This window comes from Malaclemys terrapin, chromosome 1, assembly GCF_027887155.1.
Source record: "Malaclemys terrapin pileata isolate rMalTer1 chromosome 1, rMalTer1.hap1, whole genome shotgun sequence".
Lineage (NCBI taxonomy): Eukaryota > Metazoa > Chordata > Testudines > Emydidae > Malaclemys > Malaclemys terrapin.
The window spans coordinates 119,405,493-119,420,302 of NC_071505.1; the positions used below are offsets into that span (position 1 = coordinate 119,405,493).

The 14,810-nt window shown below is 37.9% G+C and overlaps 1 protein-coding gene across 20 annotated transcripts in view; it reads left to right on the plus strand.

Annotated features, from left to right (window-relative positions):
* Positions 1-14,810, plus strand: part of C2CD5 (C2 calcium dependent domain containing 5) — a 114,047-nt gene that overhangs the window by 80,681 nt on the left and 18,556 nt on the right. For all 20 annotated transcript variants that reach the window (XM_054036609.1, XM_054036730.1, XM_054036628.1 and 17 more), the window contains 5 exons: positions 2,378-2,564; positions 5,571-5,735; positions 8,408-8,548; positions 9,645-9,708; positions 14,516-14,577. In XM_054036609.1, the coding sequence (XP_053892584.1) occupies positions 2,378-2,564; positions 5,571-5,735; positions 8,408-8,548; positions 9,645-9,708; positions 14,516-14,577 (619 nt within the window). The remainder of the gene's footprint in view (positions 1-2,377; positions 2,565-5,570; positions 5,736-8,407; positions 8,549-9,644; positions 9,709-14,515; positions 14,578-14,810) is intronic.

The following is a 14,810-nucleotide window of genomic DNA, read 5'->3' on the forward strand; positions in this document are numbered from 1 at the left end:
ATGACACTGGTCGCTAGCATTTTCGACTGCTGGGAGACTCCAGCCAGGGACCTCTCTGCCTCCTGTGCCAACAGCAGATGCACCCTGGGGGACTTGGTGCCCTTTCCCACGGTAACGCACTAGTCCTTTGCTGGTCAGATAGCTCAATTACACCTTTCCTCCCTGCGGCTCCTGCCATGAGTTCTACACAAGATCAGATGGAAAAGAGAAATCGTCATTCTGATTGCCCCATTCTGGCCTTACCAGTTCTGGTTTTCCCTTGTTCTCCGCATATCAGCGTGCTCCCCACTTCCGCTGCTACCTTTAGGGCTCAGTGGAAGGGTCTAGCCTGTAGATATTCCTCCTCTTTTGGACTATATCCTCTCCCTAAAGATATCTGGCCTTGCTCTCAACTCCATCGGGGTGCACATGGCTGCTGTCAGTACCTTCCACCCCCCTGCTCGAAAGACACTCCTTTACTCACCCCTTGACTATCAGGGTTTTGGAAGGGCTTCCTATGAACCTATCCTTCTGTTCAGCCCATTGCTCCCCAATGGGACCTCAACTTTGTCGTCACGATGTTAATGAAGTCACCCTTTGAGCCTCTGGCCTCATGCTCTCTCTCTTCTCCCCATGAAGATTGCCTTTCTAGTAGCTATTACTTCTGCAAGATAGTGAGTCCCATCTCACCCCTTGTCACCTCAGATGAAACCATGAGGTGGAGCTAGGGTGCACATGTGGACCAACGGACACTACCTTTTTAAAAATCTGTGGCTCCAGACACATGGCAAATGCATATAATCCGCAGTGAAATACAGATAGGGACCTCACATCTTGAAGAACTTCCAGTTATAGGTAAGTAATTTCTTCACTGACAGAGCCCTGCATACTGAATTGTCCTTAGTGAGAGAGAAATCAAAGAAACTTTTTGATATGTTGGAAGTCCGCAAGGAAGGGAAGACTGTTCTCATAAATTTAAAAGGACATGCAGAGGTAGTAAAGAATGCTGGGTGTCACCTTCTTCAATATTTGCTGCGACAAAGTGAGCCTGAATACCTTTATTAAGGTATCAGAGGGGTAGCCGTGTTAGTCTGGATCTGTAAAAAGCAACAGAGAGTCCTGTGGCACCTTATAGACTAACAGACATATTGGAGCATAAGCTTTCATGGTTGAATACCCACTTTGTCAGATGCATGTGACCTTTATTAAGGTGCAACTGTACAGTTAGTGGGAATTATAACATTTCTTTAACCGCTCTGGATTGGCATCTCTGGTCACCTCAGCAATGTTAGTTATGGTTTCAGAGCTCAGCAAAGAAGTATCTCAGAATTAGTTGCTTTTCAGATTCAAAACCAACTTCCAGTATAAAATATTTGTATAATGTAGTCAAACTTCATCTCAGTGTATTTTGAACTTACCATGTTAGCACTTCTCCAGTTATATAGTTATATTAGGTGTTGGTACAATATTTTTAAAGTGGAGTTATAACTGTGTTGGTCCCAGGATATGAGAGAGACAACGTGGGTGAGGTAATATCTTTTATCAGACTAACTTCTGTTGTGAAAAAGACACGCATTTGAGCTACGTAGAGCTCTTCTTCAGGTCTGAAGAAAGAAGCTTGTCTCTTTCATCAACAGAAGTTGGTCCGATAAAAGATATTGCTTCACTCACCTTACCTTACCAATAATTTTAAAGGCATAGTGCAGTGGTTTTCTGTGATCCACAGAACCCTCAGGTTCCTCAGACTATGTCTAAGGGGTCTGGGAAAGGTTGTTGTTACCATAGAACAATGGTTTACGCCTGTGGTCGGGTCCACAGACTAAGTTTAAGATTTTCAAAGGGGTCCTCACTGCCATTTGAAATTTTTTAGGAGTGTGCAAATGAAAAAAGGTTGAAAAACACTGGCATAGTGGGTGAAGCATATTCCTTGCTTTCTGAGTACATTTTTATGTATGTTTTGATTACTAGAAGTAAACATGATTTCATAAAAAGAATTGACAAAAGTCATGTTTTCCAGTTTTTATAATCTGTTTTAATAAGGGATGTTTCTTAATATTATTTAAAATACGTGTATTATTCTGCTTTATAAGTTACTTTTATTCAAGGTTTCCAGTTTTCAGTTTAAAAAGGTATTTTCCTATTAAAATATGACCGAAATTAAGGGTAAAGACGTACAGCAAATATTTGTTAAAAGCCAAAAAGGGTCAATTTGATGTTGTGCTGACTTGGTATTTTACAAAAAATAGAATTAAATTCCAGAAAATAACTTTGAATGTTTTGTCAAATATAAAAAGCCTGCACATTTGCTTTTGATCACTTACAGAGTTTATCAGTGGTTAAAAGTGCTTACATGCGTAAGACAGACTAATTCTACATATGTGATGATTTCCATCAACAGGTTATGTCGCCTGAAAAAGAAAGCTCAAGCTGAAGCAAATGCAACATCCATCAGTAATCTGTTGCCATTTATGGAATATGAAGTACACACCCAGCTAATGAATAAACTTAAATTGAAAGGAATGAATGCTCTGTTCGGTCTGAGGATTCAGATTACAGTGGGTGAAAATATGCTGATGGGCTTGGCAGTAAGTGTTGCTTTGAATGCATAAATTAGAATTCCTCGTTCTATTATATTCTGTTCTTCTAATTTCACAAAACCGTTTGTGCCAGTTTTGTATGATGGTGGAATTCTGGACAAATGGAGATATTTAAAAATTATAGTTTTATTAACAAATGAGATGATGGAAAGGAAGGAGACTGCCACCTTCTTGTTAACAGATCAGAATAGACTTGCCTTGAATACCAGACACAATAGGTTGGACTCTCTTGAAACTGAATTAGTAGATGAAAGTATCATAAGTACAGGAGGCTTCCCCCAAAATATGCTGAAGAAAAATCATAAATTTCTTTAATGGTTACTGTCGAGATCTGTTTTGACTCCTTAAACTGCATTCCATGTTCATGGTAGATGGGATTTGCCCTCACTGAGTATTTGTAAGTCTTTGGTTATCATCTAGTAAAAAAGAGGAACCCCCAACACTCCAGCCTATTGCCTCTGCTTGTAATATTGATGGCCTCTAATGCCTCTCTTACTTTCCATCTAACTATTAATTCTAAAGGAGCTGCATTATGGTGTTGCATTAGCTTAACTCTACAAGGTACTCAACCCTTTCAACTGTATTTATGATGTACTTTTTTTCATAGTATGAATTTGATGCTTCTTTCTGTTTAGTTTAAAATAAAATACAATTTAAAAAAAAACAAAAAAACACACCCAAAGTGAATTTTGGAGACCCTCTGTGCTGTCCAGACTCTCTTATTTTTGACTAATGTTTTATAAATATCCTCCGCACACACACACACCTTATTGTATTTATTTTTAATTCCATACCCTCCTTTTTTGGAGCTTTCTGATGGCAGAGAAGTAATGACCAGTAGGTTGAAAGTGTTCTAGGCCTAATTATAAAATGTTGCACCACTGGCATCTCTGCTCTGCCTGTGATGTGTGGGGTTGGGATAGCCAAACTTAATTCTATCTCTGCCAAGTCATCTCAGTGAATAGATGGGCCCTGAGTAGAGGCTATCAAGCTCTCTCCATCCTGACACTTCCAATGAGAAGTTGGCCCAGATGACCTCAGAGGCCATGTTTTTGAACGTGTACGAGTCAGCCAACTCCATTGGATGCCAAGAGATGTCACCAACACTAGCCTTTTTAAGTACATATCTGCTGATAGAAGTCTCAAAGCTATCCCGGCCAGCAGTCGAAAACAAACAAGGATCAGAGGATTCAAGATTGAACCTCAACTCAGGCCTCAACCTGTGCTTTGTGGGAGAGCCAACAATACACTGAGCTGCTGCTAAGCACCAATGGAGTTTTGCAACAACTCTGCCAAGAACAGTGATGCCTGATATGCTTATGTCTGATCTTGGATCAAGGTGTTTGGAACCAGTGAGAAGGTGGTGGTCTCCTTCCTTTCCACCATCTCACTTGTTAATAAAACTATAATTTTTAAATATCTCCATTTGTCCAGAATTCCACCATCCTACAAAACTGGCACAAACGGTTTTGTGAAATTAGAAGAACATTTTATAAGGTTAGACATCACTATTCTTGGCATGGTTGGTGCAAAATTCCATTAGTGCTTAGCAGTGGCTCACTGAATTGTATGGTCTCCCAGGAAGCACAGATTGAGGCCTGAGTTGAGGTTCAACCTTGACTCCTCTGATCCTTGTCTGTCTTCAACTACTGGCCTGCCCTGTGTAAAGCTTCCATTAATTCTATGTCTGATGATAATGGCACTGATAAATCACGTCACTGGGTCAAGAGTTTGTTAGGACCAACTGAACTCCCTGATGTTTTTGTTTCTTGGTCTTCAACGGTTACATAGATGTAGGCACTGAATCACATTAATGACACTGTAACGATTCTGAGTCTGAAGCCATTGTTGCTGTGAGCGTGCTTTGGGCATTGGCAACGATACCATGTCCCCAGTTGTCCTTGTCTTTGTATCTCACTTTTGTCAGCTTCAGTAACTTCAGCGGTGTACATGCTAGTTTATTATACAAATACATCCAATACCCAGATCTGTTCAGCAGACTGAATGTATACTTGGGATGAAAGAAATAATGGTAAAATCATAGTAACTGATTTTACCTGTATGTATGTGGTACGAGTTGTCTCTTCAGATTAATTCCAAATCTCCATAGTAGTGAAGTGAGAACCTCATTTCCCTGTCCTCAGAAGTGAAAATGTGTATGATGAAACATATTTTCCTTTCGTAGACCACTGTCTTGACAGATGTTCTTTGTCAGAAATTTGAATTTTGTTAAGAAAACAGTTGAAATAACTTAGTCCTGATTTGATTTCAGTCTTTTTTTATTAAGTTGGTTTATTTAAAGAGCCTGTAAGGTTCTGGTAAATATCTATCTGGCTTTCACACTGTAGAAATTCTTATGAAATAAGCCAGAAAACCTTCATTTTCTGTTTCATTTGAATAATGAGCGAAAGAGATGCTTCAGTAATCTGACTAGTTCATATACTGATCTGTGACTATAAAGACAAATTAAAGTCCTTGATACTGGGAAATTTTGATTTTCTAACTTGTTTAATCAAAATGAGTTAATACTAAGGTCTACATCAGTGTAACGCCTATTGAAGTTGAGGATAAACTGAATAAATGAATATTTAGCACACTTATTGTTGTATTGATTACCGGTCACAAATTTTTGGACATGAAGCCTTTAGAAAAGAGTAGAGATTTGTATTCGTATTTGAGATGAGCTCTTGAATCAAGGAACAAGATTTTCCTTAAGGAGTGTTCCCTCAGATGGGGAGAAAGGTGTTGCAAGGCGTATTGTTTTGAATCTACAAACAATAAAGATGGATTAATTTATCACAGTAGCAGTCCATGACATAAAGATACAAATTGTACTGGTGAATACATTAAAATCCTGGGCAGTACTGAAAACTATAAATATTTTAAACCAGTAGAAGTAAAATTAAACATTGAAAATAAAGCTTTATAGGGCAAATTTGTTCTTGAACATCTTTGTTGTTTTCTTACTGACTTTTTTATTTATTTTTTATAAAGTCTGCCACTGGTGTGTATCTGACAGCTTTACCGACCCCTGGTGGTATTCAGATTGCTGGGAAGACTCCAAATGATGGCGCCTATGAACAGCATGTTTCTCACATGCAAAAAAAAATAAATGATACAATAGCAAAAAACAAGGAGCTTTATGAGATTAACCCTCCTGTAAGTAAAATTTATACAACTCTCAAAAAGGAGAATTCCATGTCAAATGCAGTTCATACTAAACTAGTATGGATACTGATCCATAACTGAAGAGGTTTGATTTGAGTGCATGGTTATTTATCAATATGAAAATCCCTGAGCTCTCTCTGAGGTAATCAGAGCAGAGATTTATATAATCACCTTATTCCAGATATGTAAATCTCTCTGTTCTGAATGTCTGAGAATGTCTTTAAAATTCCCCATTCATTTGTCCAAATCAGATACAGCATTTTAGGGATTAGGGAGTTCTGAGAGCAGTAGCCAGTTGGAGTGTAGCTGTGGAAGGCTAGAAAACATCTTTTACTCTAATAGTCTGCATGTACTCCTTGTTAACTTGGTAATAACATATCCTTTGGTTTAGGGCTTTTAGCTCCAGCTGTAGTTGTTGCCTCATAACCAGAAAGCACACTCAAGCTATCATTTAAATATATTTGTGGAGTAGCTAAATATTAATATGGTATACCTTGGTTCTATATCTAAGAGTCCACTCTAGCCTCAAATATGCATAGCCATCTAGGCTTCACAAGCTAGCTCCACTGCAGACCATAGAGAGAGAGGTTAGTCTGCGCAGAGAGCCTCCTGAAATCCTCTAGTCTTACATGCTAGGAGTTGAAGAGCAGCTGAAGGGAAGAAAAAATAATATAAATATAATTCCGATCTCTGTCACTATGCAGTTCCGTAGCTGCCTGGATATTCCTATAGTTCTCCTGCTGGATTAGCTCTTCTTTAGTCCTAAAATGGGGAACGGACAAGTCCTGGCAGACTTAAAAAATATGCATATGAAGAAAAAAATATCCTTAATTTTGTATGGAAACTGGGAGCATCTATTGTACTCTTTCCACTTTGATCCTTCCATTTACATCATTAGAGAACAACACTGTGGGAGACTTCTGCCCCACACAGGTATTTTTTCGTAAGATGACCTGTAGGCTGGCCAGTAGCTGTCCCTCTTTCTTAGAACCATAGGAATTCACTGGTCCCAATACAGAAGTAGATTCCAGAAAGGGAAGCATGGGAACTCTTTGAGATTTTTGGACTGTGAAGCGGCTTAACATGTCTTGTTTCTATGGCTAGCTGTCAGCTAGAGAGGATCTCATCCTGCCCAAGAACCAAACTGGGACTCTGGCAAGAGTGGCATTCTTGTGCACATGAATCAGCACTAGGTAGCCACTCCCAAGAAGGAAAATTAATCTTTTTTTGAAATAGTTATCTTTACAGCTGTGTAGCTGGAGGTATCATTGACCACTGTGAGGCAGAAAACATTGAAGTTGCTTTCTGCCAAATAGGGCCCTTAAGCCTGTATCAACAATTCCAATATAAATCCCATTTTTCTGTGATTTGCAGCTGCCATAAAAAAAATTATTCTAGGTTGAAATGCTCCATGCAAAGTTCTTTGTCTACCTCTATCTGATGTTTTTTTAATGCATCCCATTCTCCTTAGTAACTGAGGCTGTTTATGCTACATGCGCTACAATGGTGCCACTGCAGCATAGGCACTTCCTACATCTACAGAAGAGGTAGTTAATCCACCACTCTGAGAGACAGTAGCTAGGTCGACAGAAGAGTTCGTCTGTCAGCCTTGCGACATCTACACTGGTGACTAGGTCGACCTAAGTACCGTGCTCAGGGTATTAAATTTTTCAGTGTAGACCAGACCTGAGTGGCCTCTAGGTTAATTAGATTGGCACAGTGAGGTCTCCAATAGGTGTCATGGAGTCTTCGGCTCTTTGATTACAGGAAGCTCTCTGCATTACACATCCTACATATTTTTTTTCAATAGACCAGAATCACTTCACCTTCCCCAGTAAACTGAGATGGTCTTTAGAAGATCCTTAGCAGGTTTTTTGTTTTAACTTTCCTCTTATAAGAACAGAAATAAGTAAATAGGGTACATCTCATATAATCCTCAATGTATCCAAAAACTGTTGAGGTGGAATGGATGCAATTACTTCCAGATCTGGTTAACATTACTCATCACTGATAGAGATGGCGTTGATACGTTTTATTCCTCTCTCTCAGTTTCATGCAGAATATGCAGCATCTCAGTTCTTAAACCTGAGGGGAAACTGATTGGGACAAAAAATTAAAATAACAAAAAATGTACACAGTTTTTTTTTGTCTTAAATAGACTTCAGCGGTTCATCTATCATTGTTATTCATAGATCTGACATATTTCTTAGTCACTGTGTGCATATGTGTATAATTAAAAATGAATTTATTTCACTGTTTGTCATTACCAAGGAACATTGTATAAAAACAGAATTTTTGTATATACAATTCTCTTTAAGTCACCACAATTGGCTGTTGTGGAGCTAAGAATTAGCTGCTAATTCTTACTCCTTTCCAGAAGCAGTAATCGTGTCTGGTATAAGTAGCAGGAATGACTGAAATGAAGAAAATAAATCCTGTATGCATATATCCCTAGTAGTGATAAAGAAAATTCTAAAATAAAAGGGCAGGATGGAATTAAAAACAGAAAATATGATTTATATTGTCGGCAAAATTACTTCTAAGTAGAATGATGATCAGAATGTTCTGAGTCTTAGAACTATGTGATGGCAAGGTGTTAAAATTTCAAAACAGTTTTAAGACTTGGAGTACATATATGAATTTTACTGTAATACTGTTTTCAGGAGATACCAGAGGAAATCATAGGGTCTCCCTTTCCAGAACCAAGACAGCGTTCCAGGCTGCTAAGATCTCAGTCAGAAAGTTCTGATGAAGTTATGGAACTGGACCTTTCACATGGGAAAAAGGATGCTTTTGTCTTGGAGGTAATGTCCATGTCTATGATGCTCATGCTCCTGCCTTTCGTCTTGAAAAATGTATGAAAAATAGATAAAGGACCTCTTAATTATTTCTAAAGTATCCTGAATTGTAGAGCAGCTCATTCATTTTTGTATCAATAGAAACTCTTAATTGAAATTTGAAGCACACCTCTGTTCCTCTTTCCTGTTGTTCTTTAGCACATCTACTGTCTGCATATGAACCACATCCTAAAAGATATCCTCCTCTTGGTCATCTTTGTCAAGCAGTACCTAGATGCTAGTAAAAAGCAAATGGGTGATTCTTTTTCAGCTACAAAAAAGACAGGCAGTCATCACTGATGGGAGCCTTAAATAGCTTGTATGCTACACCTCAGCGTTCAGTGTTGAAACCCAAAAATTACATTATTTTTGTGATCATTAATACAATTTATTTATTCTTTGAGGCTCCTATGTCTGAGGAGCTAGAATTCTTTGCGCGTAACATTTTATTAGACTAAATGGCCTTCAGAAATCAGAAGAACCTGGAATGCTCTGTTAGGTGAAGTGGTGCATGTTATAACTTAATATTTGAAGTGTACTTATTTATTCTGAAGTTAAATTGCTTTTAATGAGCATATATTTAAATGAATTAAATATTTTGAAGTACTGTGAGAAGTGTAAAAATAAATTATTTTGTTTCCCTGAAAGTGCTAAATCAAAAATTCTTGAATTTTAAACTTGAAAGTGGTGGTCAAATGATAATTATACTAAACCCTGAAGAAATGGAATGTTTGTTGTTTTTTATTTTTTTTAATCTTGATTAGTTGTTTTGTATTTTGTTCAGTTTGCCTCTTTATTGATCCAGCTTGTCTTTTTCAGAAGCAAATATGAAATTTAAAAACTTTGGTATGGTTTTTCAAAACCGGGTGTCTAAGTTTGGGCTAAAGCCCTTATTTAGGAATCTAAATAAGTTAACTGATTTTCAAAAGTGCTAAGTACCCAGCAATTCCCAAATTAGTCATTTATTTAGGCATCTAAATAAACTCAACTTTTGTATCTAGAAACAACCTTGTTGTAGTATTTTTGTCTTATTGACACTACCAATGTGTTTTATTTGTTTCAGATTGATGATACAGATGCAATGGAAGATGTACATTCTTTACTGACGGATGTTCCACCACCTGCAGGTCGAGTAAACAAAATTCTCATGCTATGTGATTAAAATTAATAGTTTTGGCAGTCCTTTTCACAATATGCTGGATAATGGAGATTTGTTTTATTTCATTCAAGGTCAGAATTGGAAAAAAAATTCCTTGAAATGCAATATTGTGGGTCAAATCTCACAGAGGACAAATGCTTTGTCTCTCTTGAGAATATGCTGATTGTAACTTGAGGCAAGGAAGATTGCTTCCCAATACACTGTTGTGTGCTGATCATCTTTTTGTATCATAACTGGAAGTTCAACATAGTAGTCATTTCCTTGTAGAGTGAAAAGTTTCAAAAATCTTGTGTCTTTTGCACTAGTAATTCAGTATCTGCAGATTGTTATATTCTGGACGGCTGAAATGTAGGTAGAGGGTTCACTGAATGTAGAAGTATTGAGTCAATATATTGCTGCAGTGACTTTAGCCATATAATATGAGCTGTCCATTAGATACTATGTTTTATTCCAGGAATGTTGTTTAAACTAAACAGTATTACTTGTTATATCTCACGTGTTGTCAAACAACAACTTTTATATTTTTTCTTTCAATGTGGCAGCATTCATTTCCATGGTGCTCTCCATATGAAAATCTACCTCTGTCTTCCACTGGAGCTTTCCAAACTGTCGTTTTCTGTTGAGGAGAGACAGTTCAAGAAGACATGGGTTTCTTGATTATTTCATCCACAACATCAAGTTTTTCATCCAAATCCACTGTGCTTATTTTGTCTAGAAAGCAGCAGTGTAATAAATAATAGCAAACTGGCTGTGCGGGGCGGGACTAATTTCTTCAATACTTGCTAAAGTCCTTGTGAATCTATAAACATCAGAGTTTAGCACTGTACAAGAGTATTAGATTTTCAGAATACAATAGATGCCATAAAATGAATTATTGACAGTGTAGCAGAATTGATTCCTCCCACCATTGAAGGTGACCCGTGGCACTCTCCTCTATGCCAATCAAGTGAGAGCTTATAACCCATAACTGCCACCTTCCGCGTTGAGTCCATATTGCCAGCAAGGATGGAGTGTCCTCTCCATATGATATTGCTGCAATAGCCTGGGCAGTTGATATGGAGGAGGGGCTGCTTTGCCCATGTGTCAACGTCCCCCTCTTGACTTCACTGGTTTGGACCAGAGGAAGGACGGGAGTCAATACATTTGGAACCAGCTATGCTGCAGGAGTTGCCAGTGCCAAGATCTTCCATCTGCCTGCCTTTCAGGGCTCCACTCTAAGATTGGTTGTCGGGCCACAGCTGAAGGGCCCAATCTGTCTTGTGTGGATGTCGTTGGCAAAAACACTGAGTTTGCTCATCCACCTTTTGATGGTATTTCCTCCATCAAGGGTTCCACTGCCCTCCAGGCACTATCAGCCCGAAGCCGTTGGCGCTTCCTGAGGTTTCTGGGTTAATTAATGGCCACCCAGCACTTGGCATTGACCAGTACAGGTTGTACTGCTTATGGTCATAGCGGTAGCAGGTTTTCAATTCTGACCTGATAGAGCTAGATGTGGAGCCCACTGTAGAAGAGCTAAGCAAGGCCAATGATTTACTATCAAGTGGCAAGGCTCCTGGAAAAGATGGCATCCCAGCGGAAATCCTCAAGTGCGGGAAAGACAGCCTATTACCATATCTTCATCAGGTGCTACTTAAATGCTTGAAAGATGGTGAGATACCACAAGAGTGGCATGATGCAAACATCATTACTTTATATAAAAATTAAGGCGAAAAGGGGGAGTGCAACAACTACAGGGGTATCTCACTACTAAGTGTAGCAGGAAAAGCTTTTGCGGAAGTCATCTTAGTGTGCCTACAACAGCTGGCGAATCAATTCTACCCTGAATCACAGTGTGGATTCAGGCTGGAAGATCAACTATAGACATGATATTTTCTCTCTGTCAACTCCAAGAAAAGTGCAGAGAGCAAAACCGACCATTATACTTCGCCTTTGTGGACCTAACCAAAGCATTCAACACAGTCAGCAGAGCAGGTCTATTTGCTACACTAGAAAAGATAGGGTGCCCACCAAACTTGTTAATTCTTATATGTTCATTCCATGAAAACATGAGAGCAACTGTCCAGTTTCATGGGTCTACTTCAGACTGCTTTGAGATGAAAAGCAGAGTGAAGCAAGGATGTGTTCTTGCCTCTACAGTCTTTGAAAACTTCTTCTCAGTACTCTTGAACTGTGTATTTAAGGACATGAAAGATGGAGTGAAACTCTTTCAGCCAGTCCTGACTTAAGTCAAAGACCAAAGTCAAAAAGGTGCTAATCAGGGAACTTCTATTTGCTGCTCATGATGCCCTCATAGCCCACAATGAAGATCTACTACAAGAACTCATGGACTGCCTTTCAAGTACCTGTCAGGCACTCAGGGCCGGCTCTAACTTTTTTTTGCTGCCCCAAGCATGGAGCAACTCAAAGCTTACCATCAAGACCAAAATGCTAGTGTATCAAGCTTGCATCCTTAGCACTCTCGTATGATGAAGAAACATGGACAACTTATTCACGTCAGGAGAAAAGGTTAAATAGTTTCGACCTATGTTGTTTACGCCTCATACTCAACACCAAATGGCAGGATAAAGTCACCAACAGAGAGGTTCTTCGAAGGGCATTGTTACCAAGTGTCACAGTCCTGCTCATGCAAAGATGACTGCACTGGCTGGGCCACCTGAGTAGGTTTGCAGATGAACGCATACCCAGTGACATGCTATACGGGAAGCTATCAGAGGGAACAAGAACAACAGGGCGCCCCAAGCTTCGCTATAAAGACACATGCAAGGGAAATATTAAGGAATTTGGAATTGATTCTGAGCAATGGGAAATCTTGGCAAGTGATCGTAACAAGTGGTGCCATCATCTCCATCAGGGTATCAAAGTCCATGACAGGAGCCCCAGCCCAGAGCCCAAACCTCAACCCCCTGCCAGCCTGGTGCAAGTGAATGAGAGTGGGAGAGAGCGAGCGACGGAGGGCGGGGGGATGAAGTGGGTGTGGCTTCGGGGAAGGGGCGGGATAGATCCTGGGTTGCACTTAAATTCAAAAAATGATCTTCTATGTAAAAAGGTTTGAGACCATTGATCTACATCATAGTCTGCAATTCCCACTGTCTCTCACATACGAAAGGATGCCAACAACAGCAGAATTGATGCTAGAACTTCATATGAGATTTTAGTGGTCTATATGTCTATTATTTAGCAACGTTGTTGTTTTAAATATGTATATATTGCATAATGTGCTACCTACTACAACATTGTGATGGTTTCTTCTTTTGAAAAAATTATTCCTACCTTTTGATTCTCACTTATAAACAATCTTTTTGTTTGCTTGGTGGTTTTTTTTTTTTTTTCTGGTTTCAATGTCTCTTTTCTAAGAACTTGTATTTTCCTTAAATTCTTCGAAACAGTACTTATTTGTTTTCCAAAATTCAGATTGTTTTTCTTTTTTCTTCTTTGTTATACCAATCTCCGTTAGTTCAAATTTTCTTTCTTCATGTGTAATAATGATATAGTTGATACAGAAATGTATATTTAAAATAGAATACTTTAAGACCAATTTCCTTACTCTAGAATTCAGCAACCAACAATACATTGCTCCTCCTGGAACTTCAGTACTCACGGCCCCAACTCCATTATAAACTTCATTTTAATAGCAAACAGCTAGTTACAACATACTCACCTTTTAGCTTTCAAGAATATCCGTGTAGAAAATAATGGCAGTTATTCTTCATAGATGTGAAACGTCAACTTCATGTTGTTGCACATAGTCTTCTTTTATCATGCCTTCTAGCTTGCTTGCATTCATGATATCCATAGTATCCACTCATGTATGAACTTTGACATGCAGTTGCAGGACTTGTTCTAAATTTCCTTTAAGTATAGCTTTAATGAAATATAGAGTTTTATTTGAAAGCCACAAGAAATGTTATTAAATATACCATATTGTGATCATATTTACATAACAGTCAAACAGTGGCAACATTTATGAAAAAGAATCCTGGTGTGAAAAAAAATCAAGCATTTCCAGAACTAGTCATTTGTTATAATTGAGGATTGTGTGTATATTATGCAAGGTGATAAACAGATTATCCCAGTAATTATTAAATTTTGCAAGACAGATTTTTAATCTCCTAAATAATAAGGGCTGTTGATTAATCGCAGTTAACTCACGCGATTAACTAAAAAAAATTAATTGCAGTTTTAATCGCACTCTTAAACAATAGAATACCAATTGAAATTTATTAAATATTTTGGATGTTTTTCTATATTTTAAATATAGTGATTTCAATTACAACACCGAATACAAAGTGTACAGTGCTTACTTTATTTTTTATTACAAGTATTTACACTGTAAAAAAACAAATGGTGAAAAGAAAACTTTTATAACACTTTATCCTGACTTGCTGTACAATACTCCATTTTTAGGTTGTATATACTCTTCTGGGTCTGACTGTCTTGCTTTGTGAGTCATTTTTTGGCAAATGAAAAAAAAGATTAATAATATACACATTATAGTAATGAAGCTTTATACTTTTAAGAATATTTATTCACTAATGCTTCACATTTTTGCTGCTATGTAGGTTTTTGCAGAAAATATATTTAATCTTTGCTCTGTATTATGAAATACCTTATGTTTAGAATGCTGGTATATTACTGTAGTACTGCTGTATGTTTTTTAATTTATGCATAGCAACATTTGAAAAAAGTACTGTGGAAAGTTAATTTAACTTTTGTCAAACTGTGCACTACTTCATACACAGCACATTATATAACTTTGTGAATATTTTCTTTAACAGGTTTTTACAGTTGTAACACAGAAATTATGCCTGGCATAAATAACTGGACTTCTGATATACAGGTAAAGTAGCTTTTAAAAACAAAAAGACCTTTTAAAACCAAGCTTGTATACAAATATACTGTTGACATTGCAATAGATTTTAGAGTAGTTGTACTCTGAAAAATGAATTAAAAATGACACCCCCTTACTCAATGTATTCATTCCTTTTGTTTAAACTGATATAACTGAGTTGTGACAAAAATAAGTTTTTATTGCTTTATACTCCCATTGCATTGCAGAATCAGTTCAGCCAA